This window comes from Acipenser ruthenus, chromosome 2 (genome assembly GCF_902713425.1).
Source record: "Acipenser ruthenus chromosome 2, fAciRut3.2 maternal haplotype, whole genome shotgun sequence".
NCBI classification, from domain to species: domain Eukaryota; kingdom Metazoa; phylum Chordata; class Actinopteri; order Acipenseriformes; family Acipenseridae; genus Acipenser; species Acipenser ruthenus.
This window is the reverse complement of record NC_081190.1, coordinates 111,210,011-111,237,620: the sequence shown is the minus strand read 5'-3', so window position 1 is coordinate 111,237,620 and position 27,610 is coordinate 111,210,011. Positions and strand designations below refer to the sequence as shown.

The 27,610-nt window shown below is 39.6% G+C and overlaps 2 protein-coding genes across 11 annotated transcripts in view; one reads left to right on the top strand and one right to left on the bottom strand.

The window, feature by feature from the left end:
• Positions 1-2,174, top strand: part of LOC117408905 (putative methyltransferase NSUN7) — a 46,648-nt gene extending 44,474 nt beyond the window's left edge. For 2 of the 3 annotated variants that reach the window (XM_059006462.1, XM_034014328.3), the window contains exon 12: positions 129-2,174. In XM_059006462.1, the coding sequence (XP_058862445.1) occupies positions 129-764 (636 nt within the window). In that variant the 3' untranslated portion in view covers positions 765-2,174. The remainder of the gene's footprint in view (positions 1-128) is intronic. The other variant, XM_034014331.3, reaches the window with a different exon arrangement.
• Positions 2,175-3,484: 1,310 nt separating this feature from the next.
• The window catches only part of LOC117409505 (amyloid beta precursor protein binding family B member 2-like), a 126,086-nt gene continuing 101,960 nt past the window's right edge, over positions 3,485-27,610 (bottom strand). For 4 of the 8 annotated variants that reach the window (XM_034015667.3, XM_059006461.1, XM_059006458.1 and 1 more), the window contains 7 exons: positions 18,622-18,736; positions 17,241-17,328; positions 16,601-16,681; positions 15,611-15,658; positions 12,176-12,291; positions 10,501-10,680; positions 3,485-6,257 (listed from right to left, as the gene is read on the bottom strand). In XM_034015667.3, the coding sequence (XP_033871558.1) occupies positions 6,087-6,257; positions 10,501-10,680; positions 12,176-12,291; positions 15,611-15,658; positions 16,601-16,681; positions 17,241-17,328; positions 18,622-18,736 (799 nt within the window). In that variant the 3' untranslated portion in view covers positions 3,485-6,086. The remainder of the gene's footprint in view (positions 6,258-10,500; positions 10,681-12,175; positions 12,292-15,610; positions 15,659-16,600; positions 16,682-17,240; positions 17,329-18,621; positions 18,737-27,610) is intronic. The other 4 variants (XM_034015672.3, XM_034911061.2, XM_059006459.1 and 1 more) reach the window with 3 other exon arrangements.

Genomic DNA, 27,610 nt, shown 5'->3' with positions numbered 1-27,610 from the left:
ATCCGTAAGGTTACGGAGCGAATTCATGGTTTTTTTTTTTAATCCTAGGCGATTGCTTTTTGTTTTTGTTCACAAAAAACACACGTTTGGTTTACATACCAGATTCTGTATTTATGTATTATTTTTAGCAGGATCCTTCTGGGACAGTCTCGGTCAAAGACATTCTGGCTCGAGCTGCAGCCAAGGGGCTCTTGGACGGTATTGAAACAACTAAACCAGCGAAGAAAGAAAGAAGGAAATCAAAGCCAGCAACGCAGACCACCCTTGTGAGCAGTGAAACCCAGGGCAGAATTGCAGAATTCTTGAAAAAAGAGAGTGAAGAGGCCACTGACATTGCGGTAAGGCCTTACATTAGCAGCAACTCCTTGTTCAGGGAGAGCAAGGCAAACATTTCCATTCCACCAAAGGGACTCTCCAAGGCCATTCCTTCCATGTCCAGGATGAGTCCAGTGAAAAAGAGTCTTTCTAGAAGTTCCACCACAGAGCGCCATTATGAACATTGTCGCTCCAGTGCTGCAAGGCCAAGACTTGAAGAGATGTATGTACTGAAGCCAGTGGAGCTGACCCTCCCTCCAGTGATTGCTCTGTCTCACAGCTCCTATGTGTGTAAAAGCAAAAGCCCTCCTCATCTCTCATATTTTCACTGGAAGAGTAGATACAGTCTCCCAAGGAACTCACTAACACAGACATCTTCTACAAACATGAGCAAACACAATGACACTCTGCAAACTTCACCCGCAAAGCACCCTCGACCTTGGTTATGAGTGCCCACGCATTATATTTTATATATATATATATATATATATATATATATATATATATATATATATATATAATGTCTTTAAAATGTTACCCGGGTGGATATTGAAGTACATTAATGTTCACTGAAGTTCGGAGCACAGCCTGTGTTTCATGAGATCAAATCTCAAATACCTCAAGGTCTCAAGGCCATACCTATTGTATATATTGAGTCCCTAATTGGAAAACCGGGGGCTTCTAGCTGGCCTTATCTAGAGGGGAGGTAGACAATGAGACATAAATATAACAACACAATAAAATAAGATAGTATGCATTAATAGAAGCTCCATCTGTGTTGTCCAGGACTTTTAACACCTATGTTCAAATATGAACTGTATTACCTCCACTTTTTTTTAATTAGTGTTTTTTTTAACTATGATGCACACTTAAGGTCTTATGATATTAATACTGGTCATCCAGACATCTTTAGTTTATTTAACCGCTATGGTGTTACATTTATACATAAACAATGCTGCATTGGGATATTTCCAGTTAGAATGGGGTATGATGGTACTTGAATCTTTTTTACATTCTGCAGGGGTTCTCTTGCCCTGCACCAATGCAGTAGAACGCCTCCTTCCAACATGATTTAGAACCGTGTGTGCAGACGGGTGGGGGATTTGTCATTTTCTCCTTGAAGCTCAAGCACATCATTTCCAGTTACGGATATAAACCCCTTATCCAAATCTGATAAGCCAGTGAAAGCTACATAGCCTTGCATGACAAAACAATGTACAGTATTACTAGTCGAGAAGCCTCTTCAGCACCAGCCATGAACCCCGCTCCCCAACAACATGAAGTCACAGGTCATGCTTTAAATAAGATTTCTTTCTTACTGTATCAATTAAACTGTGCCATAAAAAAAAAAAACTGCTGGTTCGTCTGTTTTAAACAATGGCTAAAATTCCTGATCAATTTTGGCATGTTAGTGGTCCTTGTGAGTATTAGGAACGTTATCTTTTTTTTTCTATTAAAATTAGTAAATCTAATCCTGATGTTCAAAATCACTTAATCTGCTACAGTAACTAAATGCTACTTCTACTGTGTATAGGCAAAAATGTCATCTTTGCAAGTCACATTAATCAAGTCAACTGTTCTGAAATCTTCCTTATTGATTTTTTCAGTTAAGAAAAGTGTTCCATTCCATGTGCCAAACACTGCATAATTTACTGCAGTAAATCTGTTTGGATGTGTAGTTTTTACCTGCATGCATAATGCATAATTATTTATATATATATTAATCTACGTTACCTGTCATTGTATTGTGCTTGTATGTTATTTGATGTATAAATCATATGTTAGCACCCTGCATGTATAGTACTTTTACTTCTGGGTTATAATCATAAGGTGAAATTAAAAATGTCTCTTAAAAACAATATACATGTAGTGTATATAATTAGAAAGTTGTATCACTATGTCTTAATAACTTCATATAAAACAATACACCTTGATTACAGTCATTTCATTCCAATATGAAAATGCACTCAAATATACAGTGACTCATTGAGGACATGGACAAAAATGGAAATTCAAAATTGTTGTCTAGATCATAGGATCTCGCCATTTCAAACCATTAATGTCAGATTCCCATGATAATTAACTTCATCCCGTGTTTATTGTATGCCGAGTGAATGCTTCTAAGAGGTTTTTCAGCAGCTTAGTTTTCACATTTGGAAATTGTGGATATTACATCATAAAGCCCTTTTAAATGATTTATTATAAGTACAAATAACACATGATCAGACAGGTACATTGATGGCAGTTGTCAACTTGTGTTAAACATGGAACATATTTTGTTCTGATTTTAATGATATAGGTGAAAACCACAGTATTTATGGGTTGCACTTTTGCTTACATTTGGCCATCTGCTTAAATTCCTGCTTTTGCAGCTAATCAGTGGAGTACAATAACATGGGAAAGATGCAGTTGTGCTAGTCATGTATTCCACTTGGAGCTGAATTCAACACACTGGTGTTCTTTAATCTTTTACATGAGGGAGCAATATTTTTGTCCTGTTGAGAGAAAAAAAAGAAATATCTAATAGAGATATGAGATCAAAAGCACTGGCAAATACAAAAACATTAAAGGATTTTGGCAGCAAGCTGACAGAACATTAATAGGAAATAGTTTTGAATTTAATAGGACTGCATGCATTGTGTAAAATACAAGAACATTAGTCTGCTCTTAATCCGAAGCAAAATCAATTCCAAGAGGGGATTTTTATCAAGTTAAAAGTTTCATTTTCAGCTCTCAAAATATTTTTATTACTAACAGATATATAACACTATTTATATAGTTGACTTTTACTGAAGAAAAAATCCTCGGTGGATTTACTACAGTTCCTAATCACGCTGAACATTTCACGTGATGTAAAAGTTCACATTTTTCTACTTTGAGCCACTTAAAGTATAGTAATTATATCACGGTAGCATTTTGAAACACTACATTTCCTTTCTCTTTTTAACCATGGCTGTTGGATTAAGTCTTCTAAATGATAATAAAAATGTACAATATGTGGTTGAATTCTTCACATTATATGTTTCTTCTTCGATAATTACGTGCCTGAAAAAAATCCAACTGCATAGAACCATAATCAAAATATTAAGCCAAGTGCTTAGCTACACCCAAAAGCTTCAGATAAGCTTTGAACATGCATATGAACAAATCCATTGCAATGAGACAAGGCTGTATTTTTATATGCAGTTTATTCTCACAACAGATTACATTTATATGGTGTAAAATTAGTGAACAGCAGAAGAAACCAACTTTACTGTAAATCAGCTGCATAAAACTAACAGGCATTTTGAACACTTGACTTCTATTTAGAGAGAGCTGGCTAGAACCATAAATACAGCAGAAGTAAATGATGTGTGTTCACAATAGGCCATAAGACTACGACATACTGTACTTGGGTACAATCTTGTGATGTGCATGTTTACCACAGCTGCTGCAGATACTGAGTTTGTTACAGACTTATACATATCCACCTTCTTCTGGACTCACAGCATCACACGATTGGGGGAATGGTTTGTTTCTTTTTGTTTTGCTGGGGCCTGCAACAGTCTAGCGCTCCCATCAGGAAAGCAGCAGTCATGCTGAAAAGAACCTGCTGGAAGCTATTTAAGTCTCAGCACTCAATCAATCTGCTCCAAAGTTAAGGCTCAGAAAGCATCTCTCCCCCCCAACCCACGCCGAAATTAAAATGAGAACCAAAACAACTGCAGTATCAACAAGCATTGAATGCCCAGTCAACTGAAACACACACACCTTCAAGCATGGGTTTTCTTTACTGTACTGTACATTATAGAACAGTAAGGACAGCATTACCATCCTGAGAAGCAACATGGCTCTAATTAATCAAATGCAATATTCAGCTGCACTACCAAATGTCTGATAAGTATACTGGAATCTTTAGCATGTTTTCTCAACTAGAAGAGAACCCATGCTTCCAGTTTGCTGATGTAATAAGCCAGTTTGGTGCAGGGGTTATGTTTCCAGCCTGCTACTCAGCAAAGCTCTGGCTCACTTTTTCAGATACATGTGAACAATCCTTTATTAATCTGCACTGTCATCTTGACAGATAATTACATCCAGTAAATTAGTGCTGGCTACAGTGCGGGAGAGACCGCGAGCATACAGTAAACATAATAATAACCCGGTATACGTTAATATAAAATAGAATAAATAAAATAAAAAATATTTCTGAATTTGTTTTAAATTGTCACGGGACATGCAAGGCAAAGTGACAACTGCTTTTAGAGCTGCTAATAAAAGAATGCATAGATAATGCTTGCTGTAGTCTCACTACAACTAATTGGGCTAAACACAGTAAATAAAATCAGAGACTGACTTACTTTTTTTTTTTTTTCTTAATTTCGATTTTTTTTTTTTTTTTTAAATCTACAACACGGACCATCTAAACATTACACTTTGGCCATGACAGAGTAAAGTTTCTGACAAAAAATGTTTCAAGGCTTTCCAAAAAATTAAAATAAAAATAGCTTATAAAGCGATATATGTACGCAAATCTGGTTTTACAAACGGAACGGATTCACATTGTTTCAAACTTTCAACTCTCTTTATGTATATTAAAAAAAAGGTACTTTCTTTGAATGCTGGGTCTACCTGCTAAGTAGCTAAAATTTCTAAGCTTTACAGAAATTAAAATATGTGCTGGATATTTACATGTTAATGCAGATAGTACAATACAATAATGAATGACGCTATAAATGCTATTGGCCTCTTGTATTGCTACAAGAGGCCAATTCTTGCAGCAGTGTCACCTTGGAAAAACGTTAAGCAGCAGAACTAAACTGTGGAGGTAAAACAAATAAGAAAAAAAAGATATTTGAAGCCAGTGGTGTAAAAGATAAGATACACAAACCATTTCTACATGTCTGGCATTTCTACCATGTTTCATCACCCTTCCTCTCCTACAGGGTTCTTTGCAAACGCTGATCTATCTCCATATATATTTAATGCTGATATACATTTCAATTTCTAGAAATGTGCACACATCCCTGGTACCCTCCAAGAGCTTGTGCAAGACATCTGCCTTATTTTGAAGGAACACATTTTAGAATCATCTAAGTACTGCAAGAAAGTTAGGAAAAGTGGAGATCTAGCAGCAGTGAATTCACAACAGCTAAGAAATGCGTGTCAAACAGCATCTTCAGTCTACTACTTCCACTCCACGGAGCATACCCGACAAAACCACTCAAACCATAAAAGGCCTTCAGAGCCTAACATCTACAAAAAAAGGAGTACTGTAAATAGGACTTGTTTTAAATTGGTGGATACGAAAGCTTCAGAAGAGCTGTATGTGAACAGCAATGACACAGTAACACCAAGCAATATTTAATATCTATTCCAGTGTCCTTGACAGAGAAAAGTGCTCTGATAAAGTTTATCTGTATTGCAGGTGGGTAACTAGTCCAATGGAAGAAATATTACTGAAGGTTCAAGGCTGTATGTTGAACTCTGTCGACCACAAAACAAAACAAAAAAAAAAAAAGAGGAGAAATAAAGAGACAAAGCCCAGCTGTTAGACTTCAATTTAGTGTTGACAGCAACCGAAAATGTATTCATGCATCTATCACATGACAACATGATGACTAGAATGTTACAGCATGCTTGTTGTACACTTAATAAGATAGAGCACTGGAGACAGAGGCGACGAAGGGAAGGGAGGGTGAATGCCAGTGTGTTTCTGTGTAGCTACGGAATCCACACAAACTGCTACTGTACTTTAGAGTTCCAATGAATCCTTCCGGCTGGGCTGTACATTACTACTGGGGCAGTTCTGCAACGGGTCTCTTCTGTTTCAAAGTGTCAATGAGGGAAAACACGCCTCGTTTCACGCTGGTTGTGACACGTCTGGTCACTGAGTCTGTTGGAGGACTGGCAGAGCGGGCTTTCTGTGAAGGAGGTCGGGCGACTAAACACTTCTGGTACCGCAACTGCAAGGGAAAGAAAAACATATTGAACACTTTGACTTCTCCGTCAAGCAATGCATCTCCTAGCAACAGGGTTCAAACCGGATTCAGTGCCCCAAGTCTAGTAAACTCTTCCTAAACTGTTGCTGGAACCCCACGAAGACCAAGCAACTCAACAATCTGTGTGATTCTGTTGACTGAATTTAGGAACACATCAGTACTGTGTCAAGGACTCCAGCTCACATACTTTGTGTATCCCTCTCAGTATGCGGTTTGGATTATATTCTAAATCAAATTTCTCTTCTCAAAGACGGAATCTTTGCTCCCATCATTAAAGAACCCATAACACTTGCTTCTGCTCAATATTTCCCTACCCAGCTAACATCCCAGCAATACTTACTACTATAATATACATCTATCTATATATATATATTTTTGTGGCACCCAAGCCAGCATTGCCTGCCTCCAGCCACTTCACAAGCAGTAAATGGGCCGGTAAAAATAAAATAATCTGGGGGCAGGTGTAGGGTTAACGAACGGACCAGCTGAACGGAGATGTGCTTTTTACTGCAAAATCACAAACACCCCCCCTGGGGTGACCGGGCCTGCTGGCTGGAATGTCTCAATTCCCAATGCAATCTCAGCCATGCTCACGATCTAATATTTACATTGAGAAATAGATTTCTGGAAGATCAATAATGCAAACCATATTAAGCGCAATAAATCAATATTCTGGAACAAAATGATATACAATACACTGTGGTGCACAAACTACAACCCAGGAAATACAACTCAAAAGGACTTTATTTTTATTTCTAGTGTGTCGTAATTGGTCTCATGCAATACTCTTAACTATGCCAAGAAGAAACCCTTAGGAGCAATAATCCGTGTGATTTACTCAGTTATTTTAATTAAAACGTTGCCTCAAAAGACAACGTTTCTAGCTCTCTGACATTTACAGGTTATTGGTTTGCCTGGTTTTTATCACTTTTAAAACATGTACTTCTATTGCAGAGATTTTTTAATGTTTAATACAGACTTCATGAGACCAAGCCATAAGGACAAAAGACATTAAATGAACAAGCCCATTTCTCCTTTTAGAACTCTGTCTCAATGTTAAAGTAAATCGATACAGTGTGCTAGCAAGGAATACAATGCATCTTCTCATTCCTAACACTCAAGTGTGATGATTATTAGTATGGGTATGTTGAGATCATGGTGACCTACTGTGGCAATGCGCCCCGCCCCTGTGTGCATTTCTGTGTATGTATGTATGCGTGCGTATGTTAATGTTGGTGTATAGATTGGTACACGGGATATAAACGGGTCTGTGTTTCACGTATATTTAAAAAGTGTAGATTTGTATGTAGGCACGAGGAGGGCACAAATCACTTCACGTGCTGGTTAAATGTAATATGTGAGCACGGGGTTGCACAGAATTAATTCACGTGCTGGGATTCAAGTGAATAATTAATTAGTAATTGAATCCCAGCATAATAGTATATATAGACGCACATTTCTTGCACTCAGGGTTGGGTGTTCGGAAGAGGAGAACGGGTGAGAGAGAGAGAGAGGAGAGTTAAAGCAGTAAAAACGTAAACGTAAAGTGTTTGTTCTCACCGTGTCTGTTTGTCTCCGTGCACCGTTTGTTAAGTGTTTGGTCGTTTTGTCTGTCTGTTTATTTTGGCGTCAAGTGCCGTGTCCTGTTTTGTATTCCGTTGTTTAAACCTTTTATTTTGTTAATAAACGCTGAGTGCAGCCATTGCACTCGGCTCATCACAACCACTGTCTGTGTATTCCTTTTCTGGTCTGACGCCACCCACTCTGGCCGTCTTTGTGACACGTGGTGTCCTGCGTGGGATCGACAGCGCCTCCAGGACTCAGGCCAGAGCAGGAACCGCAGTTTGGATTTAAAAAAAGAAAAAAAAAAAAAAAATGGCAGAAGACGCCATCAAAGTGCGGGACTGGATGCTGGAAAATGCTGGGCTGGAGGCCCAGTCTATACCAGTAGTCGTCCAGTTCCTGCAGTTTATGGATAGGGAACGATGGGAGGCTTATGCAAGGGAACAGACCGTAAGCACCTGGGAGGAAGGTGTGGGTTTGGTCCTCAGCTACCTGGAGGCAATTATAAGTGGAACAGCAGCCCAGGTAGCAGTCCCACCAGCAGAGGAAGAATGCCTGCTGTCCCCGTCTCCACCAGCAGAGGAAGAATGCCTGCTGGTTTTGCGTCCACAGCCCGAGCGGGAGGAGCCTGAGTGTCCACAGCCCAAGCGGGAGGAGCCCGAACGTCCTACGCCTGAGTGGGAGGAGCCCGAATGTCCTACGCCTGAGTGGGAGGAGCCCGAACGTCCTACGCCTGAGTGGGAGGAGCCCGAACGTCCTACGCCTGAGTGGGGGGAGCCCGAACGTCCACAGCCCAAAAGGGAGGAGTCGGTGCGTCCACAGCCCAACAGGGAGGAGTCGGTGCGTCCACAGCCCAACAGGGAGGAGTCGGTGCGTCCACAGCCCAACAGGGAGGAGTCGGGGCGTCCACAGCCCAAAAGGGAGGAGTCGGTGCGTCCACAGCCCGAAGAGAGGGAAGTCGGGGCTTCCACAGCCCTAGGACCCAAGCTGCCAGCAGAGGGTGAATACCTGCTGGTCCCACCTCCACCAGCAGAGGGTGAATGCCTGCTGGTTCCACCTCCACCGCAGTGGGAGGACTGCTTGCCCCTCCCACCTCCACCAGCAGAGGGTGAATACCTGCTGGTTCCACCTTCACCGCAGTGGGAGGACTGCTTGCCCCTCCCACCTCCACCAGCAGAGGGTGAATACCTGCTGGTTCCACCTCCACCAGGAGCAGAGGAGCTGGAGCTGCCTCTGCCTCCACCACCGCCAGGAGCAGAGGAGCTGGAGCTGCCTCTGCCTCCACCACCTCCAGGAGCAGAGGAGCAGGAGCTGCCTCTGCCTCCGCCACCACCACCGCAAGGAGCAGAGGAGCAGGAGCTGCCTCTGCCTCCGCCACCACCACCGCAAGGAGCAGAGGAGCAGGAGCTGCCTCTGCCTCTGCCTCTGCCTCTGCCTCTGCCTCCGCCACCACCACCGGAAGGAGCAGAGGAGCAGGAGCTGCCTCTGCCACTTCCAGGAGCAGAGGAGCAGGAGCTGCCTCTGCCTCCACCACCGCCAGAAGCAGAACAGCAGGAGCTGTCTCTGCTTCCCGTACTTCCACCACGGGGAGTACGGTGGCCGGAGCCCCAGAAAGGGGAGCTGTCGGCCACAAAGAAGGGGGAGGAGGTCTGGAGACCACTTTCCCCAGCAGCAGTTTCGCTGCAGGAGTGGACCAACAGGCTGTCAGCCGTGCCACTACCGGCAGGGGTGCTGACAGCATGGCCAGCCATGGGCCCACTGAAGCCTCCCTTCCCAGCCCGAGACTTTGTCCTGGACTGCTGGATTTTTAAGGGGGGAGGTGGCCGTTGAGGCCATGTGTGCTGCGCACAAGGGGGGGTATATGTGGCAATGCGCCCCGCCCCTGTGTGCATTTCTGTGTATGTATGTATGCGTGCGTATGTTAATGTTGGTGTATAGATTGGTACACGGGATATAAACGGGTCTGTGTTTCACGTATATTTAAAAAGTGTAGATTTGTATGTAGGCACGAGGAGGGCACAAATCACTTCACGTGCTGGTTAAATGTAATATGTGAGCACGGGGTTGCACAGAATTAATTCACGTGCTGGGATTCAAGTGAATAATTAATTAGTAATTGAATCCCAGCATAATAGTATATATAGACGCACATTTCTTGCACTCAGGGTTGGGTGTTCGGAAGAGGAGAACGGGTGAGAGAGAGAGAGAGGAGAGTTAAAGCAGTAAAAACGTAAACGTAAAGTGTTTGTTCTCACCGTGTCTGTTTGTCTCCGTGCACCGTTTGTTAAGTGTTTGGTCGTTTTGTCTGTCTGTTTATTTTGGCGTCAAGTGCCGTGTCCTGTTTTGTATTCCGTTGTTTAAACCTTTTATTTTGTTAATAAACGCTGAGTGCAGCCATTGCACTCGGCTCATCACAACCACTGTCTGTGTATTCCTTTTCTGGTCTGACGCCACCCACTCTGGCCGTCTTTGTGACACCTACTTATAAACTACCCTAGTCTTGGGATTAGTGCGTGTATCTCAAAGGAACTGCTTGTACAGTTATAGTAGCTGATAGAAACATATTTATACATTAGATCAATCTCTAGGCAGGGCAAAGCGGCCAATGAAAAGGTGTATGTGCTGCATCACCAAACTAACTTACCATACAAGCTGCTTGTACTGCCTCAGATACATTCCCAGCATTGGGCTCACACCAGAACACATGGCACTCGAAATGCTGGTTTCCTGAATCCATGATGAAGGCAAAACTGTGGATATCTCTTCCGACTCCCATGAAGGACAGGAAGCGTACTCGACACTCCACCAGCACCTCGTCTTCCTTCTGTCGAGTTAAGGGATAAAGTGCAGTCACTGTTTTATATTTCATGATACAGAGAAGCTGACAGAACAGAAGCTGACAGGCTCTGCAACCAAAGCATGTGACCCTTATCTATAAAACATTACACCCATAGGGCAAGTGCTCAAATCAAGTCTTCAAAGAATATGTACAAAATACTGTTCTGAAAGCGCAGTAGATATGATAAAGTGTTTACCAAGTCAAAGACATCAATGCATTTGGAAGACAGTCTGTGTTGAGATAGTTTGACAAGGATTTCTTTGCGTTAAAATCTACTGCGCCCTTGAATAAACACTGCACTCAGTTACCACATTTGGAATAAACGCCACACTCAACAGGAAACAGATTTAGATTTACATTGGACAAAGAAGATCACTGCCCTCAAAAAACTTACAATTAATGGCAAGTGGCATCTCTCTGCCAGTCATTGGCATTACAAATGACGACAACATGACACTGTACAGTCTGGACAAACCTCACAATAGCTGAAGTCAAACTCAGAAAGAAACACATCACTGTCTTAATTTAGGAACTTATAAAAGGAAAGATAAAAACACTTGATACAATAATAATAATAATAATAATAATATTTTTATATAGTGCCTTTCAAAGTGGACCACCATCACAAAGCGCTTTACCGAGGTAGGCTGTGAACTGTGCACTACATGCAGAGACACTTACAATAGGACACTGATTTAACATCTCATCCACAGGATGGAGCACAAGGAGGTTAAGTGACTTGCTCAGGGTCACACAGTGAGTCAGTCAGTGGCAGAGGTAGGATTTGAACCGGTGACCTTCTGGTTACAAGCCCTGGACTTTAACCACTGGACCACACACACAACAGCAGTAACTACAGGCAATCTATTATGCGTGGATAATATATATATTATATTATATTGTGAAAAGTGTTGAATTTAAATCAAGGGAAGTAATGTTAAAACTTTACAATGCATTAGTAAGACCTCATCTAGAATATTGTGTTCAGTTCTTGTCACCTCGTTACAAAGGATATTGCTGCTCTAGAAAAAGAGTGCAAAGAAGAGCGACCAGCATTATCCCAAGTTTAAAAAGGCATGTTGTATGCAGACAGGCTAAAAGAATTGAATCTATTCAGTCTTGAACAAAGAAGACTACGCGGCGATCTGATTCAAGCATTCAAAATTCTAAAAGGTATTGACAATGTCGACCCAGGGGACTTTTTCGACCTGAAAAAAGAAACAAGGACCAGGGGTCACAAATGGAGATTAGATAAAGGGGCATTCAGAACAGAAAATAGGAGGCACTTTTTTTACACAGAGAATTGTGAGGGTCTGGGACCAACTCCCCAGTAATGTTGTTGAAGCTGACACCCTGGGATCCTTCAAGAAGCTGCTTGATGAGATTCTGGGATCAATAAGCTACTAACAACCAAACGAGGAAGATGGGCCGAATGGCCTCCTCTAGTTTGTAAACTTTATGTTCTTATGTTCTGTCTTACCTGTTCCTTGATCACTGTAACTGTAGCATCAGCCACATTTAAAATGACTGGCACCCAGTCTTCTTTGCCGGAGGCAGACACCAGGCTGTCTATGGCACCATTCAGTATATCCATGCCTAAGGGAATGAGAAAATACACTTAGACAAGAGGGTGGCAGTTAATGTGTCTTTCTGTATTCATAATTTAGGCAATCCACAGCGGCAGTGGGATGAGGTCAGGAAAACAAGCTAATTATGGGTCAATTTTTCCTATCTGAGAAAACGAGAGTGAGCTACAATTATATAACATTGGTTTGTAATAAATGCCCTAAAAGGAAAACATATTTTTTTGAATTACATAAAATGACAGTTGTACAAAAATATGGATGTTTAGTATTAAAAGTAGGTCCAAATGAACCCTAAATATACAATCATAACTTCATTAAAACCAAAACTAATTTCTATCTTTTATAGTCATTAAGGGGTCTTGGACATTTCTAGACAATTTGATGGAATTGAGATTTTTTATCATTTTCTTTTTCAAGTCATTATTTTATTTCTGAGTGCAGCTTCATGCCATATGATCATATTTAAATGCACAATATTACAAGATTTCACATTGATTCTCCACTTCTACAAAGACACCACCTCCAGACACGACTTTAAAATCCACAGCCACCTCCAGACACGACTTTAAAATCCACAGCCACCTCCAGACACGACTTTAAAATACACAGCCACCTCCAGACACGACTTTAAAATACACAGCCACCTCCAGACACGACTTTAAAATACACAGCCACCTCCAGACACGACTTTAAAATACACAGCCACCTCCAGACACGACTTTAAAATCCACAGCCACCTCCAGACACGACTTTAAAATACACAGCCACCTCCAGACACGACTTTAAAATACACAACCACCTCCAGACACGACTTTAAAATCCACAGCCACCTCCAGACACGACTTTAAAATCCACAGCCACCTCCAGACACGACTTTAAAATCCACAGCCACCTGCAGACACGACTTTAAAATACACAGCCACCTCCAGACACGACTTTAAAATACACAGCCACCTCCAGACACGACTTTAAAATACACAGCCACCTCCAGACACGACTTTAAAATCCACAGCCACCTCCAGACACGACTTTAAAATCCACAGCCACCTCCAGACACGACTTTAAAATAAATACACAGCCACCTCCAGACACGACTTTAAAATCCACAAGCACCTCCAGACATGACTTTAAAATACACAGCCACCTGCAGACACGACTTTAAAATACACAACCACCTCCAGACACGACTTTAAAATAAATACACAGCCACCTCCAGACACGACTTTAAAATCCACAAGCACCTCCAGACACGACTTTAAAATACACAGCCACCTGCAGACACGACTTTAAAATACACAGCCACCTGCAGACACGACTTTAAAATACACAGCCACCTGCAGACACGACTTTAAAATACACAGCCACCTCCAGACACGACTTTAAAATACACAGCCACCTCCAGACACGACTTTAAAATACACAGCCACCTCCAGACACGACTTTAAAATACACAGCCACCTCCAGACACGACTTTAAAATAAATACACAGCCACCTCCAGACACGACTTTAAAATCCACAAGCACCTCCAGACATGACTTTAAAATACACAGACACCTGCAGACACGACTTTAAAATACACAACCACCTCCAGACACGACTTTAAAATAAATACACAGCCACCTCCAGACACGACTTTAAAATCCACAAGCACCTCCAGACACGACTTTAAAATACACAGCCACCTGCAGACACGACTTTAAAATACACAGCCACCTCCAGACACGACTTTAAAATCCACAAGCACCTCCAGACATGACTTTAAAATACACAGACACCTGCAGACACGACTTTAAAATACACAACCACCTCCAGACACGACTTTAAAATAAATACACAGCCACCTCCAGACACGACTTTAAAATCCACAAGCACCTCCAGACATGACTTTAAAATACACAGCCACCTCCAGACACGACTTTAAAATACACAGCCACCTCCAGACACGACTTTAAAATACACAGCCACCTCCAGACACGACTTTAAAATCCACAGCCACCTCCAGACACGACTTTAAAATACACAGCCACCTCCAGACACGACTTTAAAATCCACAGCCACCTGCAGACACGACTTTAAAATACACAGCCACCTCCAGACACGACTTTAAAATCCACAGCCACCTCCAGACACGACTTTAAAATACACAGCCACCTCCAGACACGACTTTAAAATCCACAGCCACCTGCAGACACGACTTTAAAATCCACAGCCACCTCCAGACACGACTTTAAAATACACAGCCACCTCCAGACACGAAACAGTTTAACAGGATGACAAATATGACAACCCCCTTATTAAAACATTATCATAGATTTATGCTGTTTTTCAAATTCACAGTGGAATGAAAAGTAACGTTCATCAACAATACATTTATTTTCTTCTTGAACTATGTTACTTTCCATTGTGTCTATACAGCAGGAAACAGTGCAATGTCATTCTATATTCATAAAACTGAAGACCCCAAATGTTACTGGCTTAGTAAGCGCCTCTTCATACCAGGAATTAAGTCAGTAGATGGGACTTCAATTATGTACCATTATTTTATAATTCTACAGTTATGCATTAGAACATGTTGTCTAAACATTGTTCTAGTGTGAGGGATATACCAAATAATACTTGAATCCTGCTTTTCTCTTATCACTTCACTAATTGAAAATTGATTATTGTTCAGTAAGTCAGTCATAGTAGGTGGTATTCTTAAAAAAAAAAAAAAAAATTACAATAAATCATAATAATAATAAATCTATAGGTCATATACATTCATTCAAGCTGGTTTGCATATTTTGATATCCTAGCATATGTTCTAATGTCAAGAATTTGGCATCTATTTACATGCCAGTGTGAATCAAATTAAATAAGATCTTGAATGAATGCTTTTTGAATGTAAATAATTTTGATTTGGGTAGTTTTTTGTATTTTTATTTTGCCTTGTTTCCATTTGGAGCAGTTTGCTTTTGGTACTGCTCATTTTCCATATACGTGACTCCGGTTAACATGGAGTTCTGAATGTCAATCCAGAGGCGGTCTAAAAAGAACGGCCCTGACAGCATTGAATAAATGAGGTCAGTTAAGTTTAGAAGAGAATACATGTTTACTGATACGTGTTCAACTTTCTTAGTAACCCAAGGCTTGAATTCATTATAATTACTGCAGTCTATATGGAAAACCAGCACAAAAGAAAACCAAACCTACAAAAACTGAACCGTACCTTGTCTAAAATTCCCCCTAGCCACCCCCCATCCTCCTCCCCAAATGGAAAAGAGGCAATTGTTTACTTCCACAGTGTTTTTTTTTTTTTTTTTTTTCAAAATCACGAAGAGGCACTTACTGTTGAGACTTAGCAATTGCATTTTCTGGGAGTTGTTGCCCCCAGGCCCTTTATTAAAAAACAAAATACACATTTTAGAGATGCCAGGAGTAGTAATATTGACTTTACTGACACAAACAACATGCATTCTTGGTTGCAGCTTCCGATTCAAGCAGTCTTTCATTTCTATTTCTTTTTTCTATTAGGCAATCACCATGTTGAGTGTACTCCTGTTAAAATAGGAAACTTCAAAAAAAAAAAGACAGATTTTATTGCTTCCAATATTCTTGGCAGTGGACAGAGTAACATGGCAGCGTGATCCAGTTAATTATTTTATGTTGATCCTTCTGGGTTGAACCAAGTGTCATTCCCTGAATGGGGGTGTTCTTGGTCAAGTTATTAGATAAACCCCAACTGTATACACAATACAATTTAGGTATTTAACAGGACATCACCAGTTCTGTTTTACATTAATCTTGGGGTCGAGTCCGTTGTCTTAAAACAGGGGTGGATCTATATACAGCTGTTCAAAATCACATATAGAACCCTTCCTGGCATACTGCATATTATACACACTCGCAAGACTTGCCTACACTTTTGGATGTTTGATTTTCATATCCGTCGTCCACAGAGAGTCCTACTGAAACTACGTGTCTCTGTACATGTATATCAATTGAGTTGACAAATGTTTCTACGACACTGAGGCGTTCAGTCGAAACGTTTGTCAGATAATTCCATCAAGGTGTGGTTTATATAATTTTTGCACACTTGTTGAATGACTTGTGAACAATACACCTTTTTGTATATATAGGTGTCCTCGTTTTTATTTCCAGTGCTTTTGTTAACATTTTTTACAGTCTGCAATACCCACTCTCTTCCAGTATCTCATTAAGCTGTGTATAATTGTTAAAGCAACCATACTCCATACCACAAGGAGTGGGACAAAAAATAAATAAAATCACCTTCAGCAGATCTTGCTATTGAGCGAAGCAGCCAGGATAACACTCTTACCTATAGGTTTGGCCACAGGTAGCATTCCCAGGTAGAGCACATGGAACTTCTGCACCAGCTCTGTCTTTGGTGTAGGGAAATCTGCAAAACAGAACAACAGTCAGCTCTCAATTTACTACCCATCACGGCTCACTGACTTCTGTGTGGCTTTGGTCTAAGAAACCAGGACATGAAACAAATGGCTGGCAGCTGAATGCAGTGTGCAGTAAAATGGCAATATGCCATTGCATAATCTATTTGCAATGACAATGTCGATTACAGTATAGAGGAACAATATTGTTCAGTGCCAAGTACATTGTACTCCCTTTTGAATAGGGTTTATGTATAACTGATACATTTCCAAACACCAAAACTTTAAGAGGGAGACTGATCCTTTAAATAGACAAGTTAGTTCACTAAAGTGTCCTCACAAAACTAACACAGTAAACCAAACCACAGATGTATTTCATGCATCTATTATGGTCAAAATAGACTTCTTGATGTTATGAGAAGCAAACTGAATTGAAAAAGATACAAACTGGAGTTGAATTATTTAAATCACTGCTAGGTTAGGAAAACAAACCAAAAAAATAAATAAATAGCACACTGAAACAGTGAAATCTATCTGTCCATAGTTCTGCAACAGAAAGTCTTCACCTACCTTGCAGGGGAACATCCAGACCCACACTGACTCTCTCCTGCACAGAGCTGCCAGCTACAGCTTTGGCATTCTTACGCTCTGCCATGATCTAGGGAGGAGGGGAAAAAATAAACAGAGTGTGAGAGTGTGATTGAGTGCTTTTAAGTTATGGATGGGCAGGGAAGAGAAAACTGATGAGTTATTTCTTTGAACACGTCATCCTTAACGTTTCTCTCTTGAGATATTACTGTCGATGCCGGTTTTGCACATTCCAGTATTTTATAATGATCCTTTTTGTCGACTCCAGTATCGTTTTAAAATATTCATTAAAAATTACATGTTGGCTGCAGTGTCAGGAAATCTCACAAATCAAAGAGATCATGCACTAACACGGTTCTGAGCCACACAACCTTGTTTCTCATATTATAATTGAACGCCTTAAAATGCTTGTCTTTAAGCATTCCAGTTACAGCAGATAAATGCTGGTATGTAGTACCATGTCCTGCTCGACACAGCCTACTTTTCTTGTATCTAAATGACAATTCTAGAAGATGTATAAAAGAGTAAGTAAAACACCAAGGTAGAAAATACTAAGAAAAGGGGCAAAAACTATTTGTGCCGTGTCGGAATTCAGTGAAGAAAACGGTTTTAGTGACTTGTAGATAGCAGAGATCTACTTCAACGGTCTGACGCTCCATATACTGGAATTAATCCTCTCCTGTATATTGGAGCTCTGTTCAGCCTCTGATCACAAGACAAGGAGTGTCCATGTGTGTACAATAGGCAGCATTGGCCATGTGTGCCTCCAATAGGCAATCATACGTGTGCTTGTGCCCCTGAAAACAACATGCGCAGACAGGACACAAGTATAGCGGTTGCAGCCATGGAAATCACTCTGTGATCAATTAAAAAAAAATCTCAAGTGCAGTTCTAAAAGCTATTCAAAATGTATATATGGTTAAAGTAAAAACAATTCACGAGTCTAGTACTATATACATCATACACAAAAAAATCTACTTCAGTGGACTGAAGCAGAAGAATGCGCTGGAAGCAACTCAGTGGAAAAAACAACTCTCACATACAGACATGGAACTCTCAGGAGCAACATTTTAAAAAGGTCACGTTTACTGACCGACTGCTCAGCATCGCCCTCAATAACAAACTGGTGGCGTGGTGGAAAAAAAGGATATATATATATATATAATATCATTCTCCAGGGGGCACTACACACAGGAGGACTGCACTCACTTGAGGACTCCAGAATTGTACAGTATGGCACAGACAAAACAGGGGTGCTGTATGTTGAGTACCATGCGGAAAAGACTAGAATATATATTCAGAAAGGATTTTCCACAACAGAACCCACTTAAAGCACCAGTAATAACACATTGTGGTAACTCACCCGGGAACAGATTTCGTGAAGACTCGTTGCAATGGCTTTCGCTGGGGTGTCACATCGGAACACATGACATTTTAAGATCCGGGTGTCTTTGTCTCTTGCTACGTATGCAAAGTCCCTACAAAAGGGCAAGGAAAAAATAAGACAGTTAAGATATCTGTATTACTAAAGGACTAGGGCAATAGGTGTCATCTACATATCATATATGCATATTCTGAAACACTTCATCTTTGAGTACTTCTATACATGTATGGTCAGAAGTTTCCATTCCCTATAGTATTAACTCATTTAGCTTCATAAAATCTAATAAACTCTACTGAATCATGTTATGTTAACATATTTAATTACATACCGCTTTTGTAGATTTCCATATACTTAACAAAAAACTGATGCAAATTGAAAAATGTGACCTTTCAAAATCTAGCATGAAATACTGTACTATTATTATTGCTACCGGTAGACTTTTGCGATATCATTTTGTGGTTTGGCCATAGCTGTACAGTATGCTCACAGTATATTACACCATGGCCTTTGATACATTCATTTAGACTGCTGTGCCCAATGTCAGGTCAGATAACTGGAACTCAACAGTATTAGTCCTAAGAATGCAAGAGCACTACTATCTTCCAGTTTCCTGAAATGTTGTGGTTTTTGGCTTGCATTGTTAAGAAATGGTTTGCTGAGCAAGCTTGTTCAAGCTAATGTGGCCGATGCATCGACCAACTGCAAGTTAGCAATACAGTTACTGTTTGTCAGTGCTATTCAGTTCAGGAAAAAGCTGCTCCAAGACCAGCAGCAAGGGTACAGCATTTGCATCTGAATTCAGAATATGCTCTATAAACTGTTTTCAGAGCTTTAAAAACAGCCAGTTGTTTTTTTTTTGTATATCTTCTTCGTGTGTGACAGTCATGCTGAGTTAGTCAAGCATACAGCCTTGTTAATTAATGCACTAGTACAGCAATCTGTGCTTGTAAATGCAAGCAAGTCTGCTGACACTTAAAAATTTAAGTTAAGATAATGAAATAAAATACATTTAAAAAATCAGCAGAGGCACATCTCAGTCAATTCCCTTGGGTCTTGCACAGTGCGTCTCGAAGTAAGGACAGGAATTTAAGAGCACAGCTCAGCGCTTACCACATAAGACATGTATTAGATTTGTTGCAAGGCAAGCCTCTGGCCTTTCGTATTACCAGGTCATAAAAATCAATGCCCAGAGGAACCCATTACCTGGCAGATATTAGCCACAGCTGTTTAATAAATGGCTTGCTATTAAAGCAAAGTAAATCATACTTTATACAGCGCAATTGGTGGGCTTTATTTATCATTGTCTTTCGTTTACAAAGGGCACAAACATCAAGTTAGATATGTACTGTATAATTTTAAAAAAAAGCATTTAGCTATACTAACCTCTGTCAGCAAACGAAGGACAAAGTGTCAATTACGTCAGTGAACTGAACACACAGGTCTGAGGGCCCTTTGAAACGGGTTCGCAAGCTGCTTTGAAACCTATTAGTCAGTACCATTACCTGGCCATCTGTTACGGCTAATTGAGTATTTGTTCCGATCGATACTGCCATTGGGACTCGTAGAACAAGCTGGGTTTATGTATTCGGTTACTGTATTTGTTTGTTGGTGCAGTATGCAAGGAATTCATCCCCAGCTTAACAATATAAGGGGATGAAGATTTTATGGTTATCTAAAAAAAAAAAAGAGAGATATTTGGTTTTTGTTATGCTTATATGTCTGGATCTCCCAAATCATTTTTTTTATTTGTGTGCAGGTTCAAACTCCATGACAATACAACATGTCTGAGGAGATACATCAATAAAGAGACTTCCATAGTTTTACTATGTGGTGTTCTAATTAAAAGGAAACAATTAGGTGGTTGTCTTTATTAAAATTGGGGGAGAAAAAAAAATGTTAAAGCTCATTTAATTCTAGCCTGAAAACAACACTTTAGTTTCTAACTTGTAGCTTTATCTGTAACAGGTATGAAACTAGCAGGAACATTAATGCATGCTGTTTGTATTTTTTGGAAATACAAAATGAATTCTAGAACAGGAAATGAATTAGGGGGGTGGGGGGGTAGAAAGCCACCCGATTGTCTGATGTTATAGTATCAAAGAGATAGGAAGCCTACACAGGCCTCAGTATCTGTCAGCAAATCAGAAATGCTGATAATATGCAAGTCCCCTACTCCTCAGAGGAGTTCTATTGATTAGAATGTATACTGTCTACATTGCATTTGTGTTCTGTTCTGTTGAGTGGGTTTCAGTTGGTATGCATATTATCTATCTCTATATAGTAAAAATGGACTGGAGAGGAGGCGGCTATAGTGGAAAATGATTGCCCTGAGGGAAGACTATTGTTACCTGTAATTCATTATCTGTTAAGTCACAGAATCGCTACTCAGCAATTTGTTCATATTTAGCCATTTTCTCTTGTTGTGAGGAGTGCAGGGGAGAAAGGTGTTCCTTTGAAAAGGGGCGGGACTCACAGATGTAAACCAATCACATGACAGAAGGAGAGGATTGCCCGGTGGTGCAAGGATGTCCGGGCAATAGTTCAATATATTTTTCCTCCCATGATGAGGTTTTAACCAATCACAGGCCAGAATTTACACCCACTGATTCACATATACATTATAGGTATACACACTATATATATATATATAAAAACTTTTTTTGTTTTTTTGTTTATTGAACCCTAAAAATGGTTGTATGTCTGCCAAAAAAAAACAAATGAATGGTTCCACATCCTTTCCAGGGTTTCATTGATTATATCACTGATTGATTATACATCTGTGACAAATGGATAAGACATTTGGAAAAACAACAATATATGTATATGTATAATCAATTAGCTTTTAAAACAAATATCTATTTTTGTATCAATTTAATCATGAGTTGAGATATAATTAGAATGTAATATGCAGTCAATTGAAATGAAAGCATATAAAATATTCACTTGCAATTTGAAAGAATATTCAAACATGTAAAATCCATGTTGGTCCCAGCACTATACAATACGCATGTTGTATTTTGTAACTGTTATATTTTCTTTTTATCTTGTCTATACAGCTTCTACCAGCAAGAAGGACAGGTGCTTTTAAAGAGAGAAGAATACTGACAGATGCAAATCCCAATTTAGGGGAGTAACTGTAACATTCACTTCCAGTGGTGTAAGCAGGACACAAGATATCTCATTTCAGACTGATGGTGCGGTTATTCACTTGCAATGCAGGGCAATGCAATCAGGTTCATGTTTAGGATCAGAACTGCCTAAGGCAGTGCCATTCATTATTTACAACACTATGGTCACTGGAACTGTAAAGCCAAGGTTAACCACATTTAAGCATCCATGTTTAGGCCGGTCAGTGCCAGGGTTTGGCTACAGCTCTCCCCCTGGTGACTGGATCATGGCTAGAATGCTGCTAGGCTTGTAGATGGAGTGAAAATGAAAGGAAGAGAATTACCTTTCTCTGAATCCAGGAAAGCAGTAGAAGAAAACAAAAGCAGAAATAGTCAGCAACAAAAACACACATACAGTACAGCGTTTCGAGTCGGACACAAACATGCTTGATACCAAAAGGGGTAAGGGATTAAAGTGTAATCACATGCAAGGATATCCTGTGATCTTGAAAAACAAGCTGCGGAAAACTGAGCTTCCCTTGGGACCATCACAAAATAGGAAGTATGCATCACAGGATCAAGTAAATAAATAGATGACAATAACCTGTACAGCCTATTTTAAAAGGGGAGCGAAAAGCAAGTAGATTGAAAAGGAGCGGCAGCTGTTTTTGACTGCTTTCTCATCAGACCTGCTCTGCAGTACAACCTCAGTTGAACCAGTCTGTTTACTCTTCATGACAGCATTAACTCTAAAGATTCAACTAGGGAAATCGACCATCCAGCTAGGGCAGATTCAAGCCCTGTATGACCCTCTAAATTGAGAAGCTATTTCCCCCAGTGATTTAATGCAAATGTGTTACATTGCCTTCTTAATTCTCTGTGCAATGGGCTCTGATGTGACATAAAAATGTCATGAATTCTAATAGCATTATTGAGGAAGAGGGCATTCATGTGTTCACAAATCCTTGGAGATCCTAACCAATTACCTTGGAAGAAGAGGAAAAAATATGGGCTGCCATGTGCTTCCACAAATTAAGTATCGACTACAGCATTTCAGAAAAGGACAGAAGCTTTCCATAGGCATTTCTGGTTATCACAACATCTTAGCGAACACACAGAAAGCGTGATCACTAAGGGTGGGTATTGGGACTGAGGATCTGTATTGCAATATATTACAATACTGAAGACAATATTGCAATACATATTGGAATTCGACGGTGAATGATGATGATGTTGATTTTTTGCTACCAAAATAAATCTACTTATATAAAAACTGTGCTTTTTTGTCATTTTTATGGAATTTAGAATGTAATATGACAAATTAAACTCTCATATGAAATGCCCAGCAACTCATTTCTGCTGGTTCCTCTGAAGTAAGTGCCTGTGCTCCCAATTTGAAAAACAGAAAAACAGTGCTGGTTTGAAGCGATTTAAAATTCTCTCCCTGACTCTACATGTGAGAACTTTTACTAAGTGAGCCACTGAGGAACACTGACTTATTGCAGCTGTAGAATTCATTTGAAATTCAATTCTACAAATTGATCGTTTCGATCCAAAAGTAAAAATAAGACTGTTGTAGATTTACTTTGTTAATATAACATCTAATTCGCAGAACAGCAGCCAAGTCAACATCTGGCACAGCCTTTGTTTTAGTAACTCTTTCAGCGGGACTTTACAGAAAGATGAAGGATAACTTATACAGACATTTTGCGGTCCATTTATTAATCGCGCGTCAGGCACGCCAGGAATAATTAATTTTCACACGCGCAGTTAATTTTATACGCGCTGTTTAAAAGTATTTTTTTTCACAGTCAAACGGGTTTAAATGGCCCTGCATATCAACAAAGCACACACTAGGCATCTCCAGCCCCTCCCCAGCCTTTTGTTTGCTATAGCGTTCAGCTGTGTAAGAAATAAATAATAATAATAATAATAGTCGTACATACCGATCGATCATCTCCAGATCACTCGTTTTATCACCAAACTCCTCAATAATGCGATCAAAGTCATTATTTTATTACTATAACATCTGAAAAAAGCTCTGCAAATGTCCATGATAGTCTCAGTGCGCTGACGCACTTAGCCAGCTTGTTTATTATGGACGCCCATTATCTGATACCTGATACCATGTATGACTATTCATGAAATACGCCTTTTTTTTTTTTTTTTTTTTTTTCCGACTTGTCTCGGCTCCTGTCGCTACCACTCGGCAATTGAATGGTTTTCTCGGCTTTTTCCGGAGAAAAAACGACTAAACACCCGTTTATTGCGTTGCTATAATGATGTCGGACCCAGTCCGACAAAGGACCTGTGAGGAATAATTGCAATGTCGGACCCAGTCCGACAATGGACCGCAAAGGGTTAAAAGTCCATCAGTGGGCTAAATAAATTTCTGCCTGGCTGTGCTACTGTAATCTATATACAGTCAACTCTCATTAATACAAATTTCAAGGGAACGCCAAAAACAATTGTCTTGTGAGTAATTCTTATTATTCAACACTGAAATCTAATTTAAATTACATTGCCATGAAAAGTATTATACTTTAAAAGTACTGTGCGTTTTTATTGTAAATGCAGCTGTAAATCAACTTTTAAAAAGTACACATTGCAACTTGAAATCTGCATGTCCCATTCTGATCACTGGCATTTTTAAAGCACAAAAGCAAGGCGTTCTCAACATCAGGGTATTGAGCAAATGGGAAACGCGGACGACTTGCATAACCAGCTTGCTGTTCATAGGCCTGTATTACTGTACTCTGGTTTTTCAAAATGGTTGACAAAGTGTTTGTGAGAATGCAGCAACATCTTTCTTTTTCTGTACGAAGGTGTATTATCCACCACTTTCAACACCTCCACTTTTGTCTGCAAGGATAATGCACGTTTTTTGTGCTGGTCTCTCATTTTTATGCTTCATGGAAATTACATTGATGTGTGAGCACTATGGCAACTCTAAATGCATCATAGGATCTGTAGTCCCAAAACAGCACTAAAATACACTACAGAGATGCTAATCTGAATGCAAGTTAAGTCATTTCCAAATATGCTTTACAGTCTCCTGTTCAAACTAGGGCATTCGTTTAACTCTTCTGTCTTCATGAGAATTGACTGCATTTACATCTCATGAAAGTTCTTGTAACCTGTTTTATTGATGAGTTTATGTATGCAATTATGGATTTTATTTTATTTTTTATTAAAACTAAATACACAATGTACTGTTTCAGGGGCAGCCTTGTTTGATAGCGTGGCACAGCAGTTTACGTTAAGGTCTGCAATTTGATTCCCGCAGCATTTTTCTTCAGTCTTCTCAGCAGTTAAAACATATTGACTTAAAAATGGCTTGTATGCAAAATGTTTCAGACAGTACGGGTTTCATTAGGCCCCCAACCCCTGAAAGCAAAAGGTAGGTGAAAGACCCTATAGACCAGTGCTACAGAAAGCATGATGCCCTTTCTTCAAACTATGAATCTCTCCATTTTAAGGTCCTCTTTCTTGACAAGAGAGATATAGAAATAGGCATGAATTTGTCTTCTAGTTACAGTCACACAGAGCAACTGCTTTGTTGCTTTTTGAAATGTAAAATTAAAAGGATTTATGCATTATATTTTTCAAATGTATGTTCTTGTGTACATTATAATCCTTAAACTATGTGACCCAATACACTTTTTATATCAACTTAAAATAAATAACAGTGTATAGTTATTTAATCTGTAGGTTTTTTATTTCAAACCAGACAGATGGGTTCATCCCAGCAATAATGAAAAATATAACTACCGTAATATTTCACCAATATTTCCTTATCAGACGTGTGCAATGTCATTTAAAGCCATCGAAAAAGAGAAATACAATAAAAAAGAAACAAGAGGAGTGAAGCTGAATTTATTTTTACATATAAAAGAAATTTTCTTCTCTATTTTTTTTACCCAATGAAGTGTAACAATTTATTTAATGCTCTAAAACTATTTTTCTGTGGTAAAATGACATTTCACAGGCTAATAATTAAAATGACATTCCTATTTGAACTCAGGTGAATGAACAGGGCCTGATTCTAGTAATCTGGTAGCAGTTCTTTTTGCTAAATGAAGTAATACATTGCTAGCTCATGGAATACCCTCATCAAAGAATGGCCAGAGTGCTTCATTTTTTTTTACACAGCATAATACGTTGCGGTCGCTTCAATAAATGCCTGCAGTAGCAAGGCAGATTTTTTCATTGGATCAGAGTCATTAATAGCAGCTAATGTATGTATGCATTGCACAGTGGTGCAATTAACCTTTTTACAACTGAAACCAATCTCCCCACAGCTGTACTATTAAACATGGCTGATGCAAAAACATCATGTACAATTTTAAAAGAGCACCGTGGTTATGTAGCGGAACGTCCATGATCATTAACATGACACATACATATTGCAGTATTCATCTTCTGCTTGCAAGCTCTCTGTTGATACAGCTCATCTGTTGTGTCGCTCACTTCCAACCTTTAAATTAGTAACAAAAGTAACATGCTACTCGTTTCTAGACCCTCCTTCAGCTCTATGTTTTGTAGACATTAATTACATTTTGCAGTTAAAATGGTTTTAAAACAAGGGCTTCTCAGCAGTATCAAAAACAACTAGGAGGCAACTATACTGAGAGGTATTAGAAATAGCACTGAGGTGGGGCTGATACCAGCCAAGGTGCCCCATGTATCAAATGCAGCAACAGCAAGAGCTTGAGGAAGCCCATTATTCACAACAGCCTGTCATGAAACTATTTTTATACTTCATCATTATAAAGTTAATTAAATGTAGATAAGTGACTGGCTGATCAGCGAGGTCTTGGTGCTACGTATAATTTATGACAATGTCAGAGATTAAGTAAGCACAGACTCGACAAGAGTGATTTCCCCTTCCCAGCCAACAGGAATGCCACTTCTCAACAGCGTGAAACCTTGAGGATTACCAAGGGTGTAAATTGAAAACGAGAAAGAAATCTGCAGCACACAGCAGGAGCCTAACTACAGTCAACACATGTATAATACACAGGGAAGCATTCACAGCTGCCATCAGCAATCCTAACTACAGTCAACACATGTATAATACACAGGGAAGCATTCACAGCTGCCATCAGCAATCCCAACACATCCATCCACCAGACGAGGGGACTCTGGGATAAAGAACCCTCATTAAACTACACAATGAAAGATATACTTGATAACGCCAAGTACACACACGAACATGTGGCTACAGATTAATAATGGCTAAAACTTCAGTCTTAAATAGCGATCTATCCTTGAGGTGCTTGGTACCATCTTGAACATGCTCTTAAAAGAACTGGGCTATAGTTTAATGTGAACCCCATGAAGTACAGGAACATGCTGTCGTAATTAATCTTTAAAGTAATACCAATTGGTAAAGAAAGACTTAGTGTCTGAACTGTATATGGTATGTCAGGTGTTGGGTTTCCTTTATAAACGTGCAAACTGGTTTGGTTATTTCACAACTAAAAGTTCCTATGTCTGTCTCATATTACACACTTAACATTATTACCAGAATCCATAAATCACATGAAAATCAGCCAATCCAAAAATATCCTGGCCAACACTAATGTGTCACGTATCACACATACAACAAGCTACAATAAAATGAGAATACATTTAGCACACAATTAGTTCAGCCTAATAGACATTCAGGATAATGGTTTACATAATCCAGCCTACAAATGTTGTAAAGGGCAGCAGGGATCAGATTTTAATAATGATTTATTTCAACAAGAAAATGACACAATCCTTCATAGGGGGTTATTACAGTAACATATTCTTCAGCAAATACCAGCAGAGAGTCCACACACATTGCTTCTTTAAAACTACCTTAGTTATTGTGC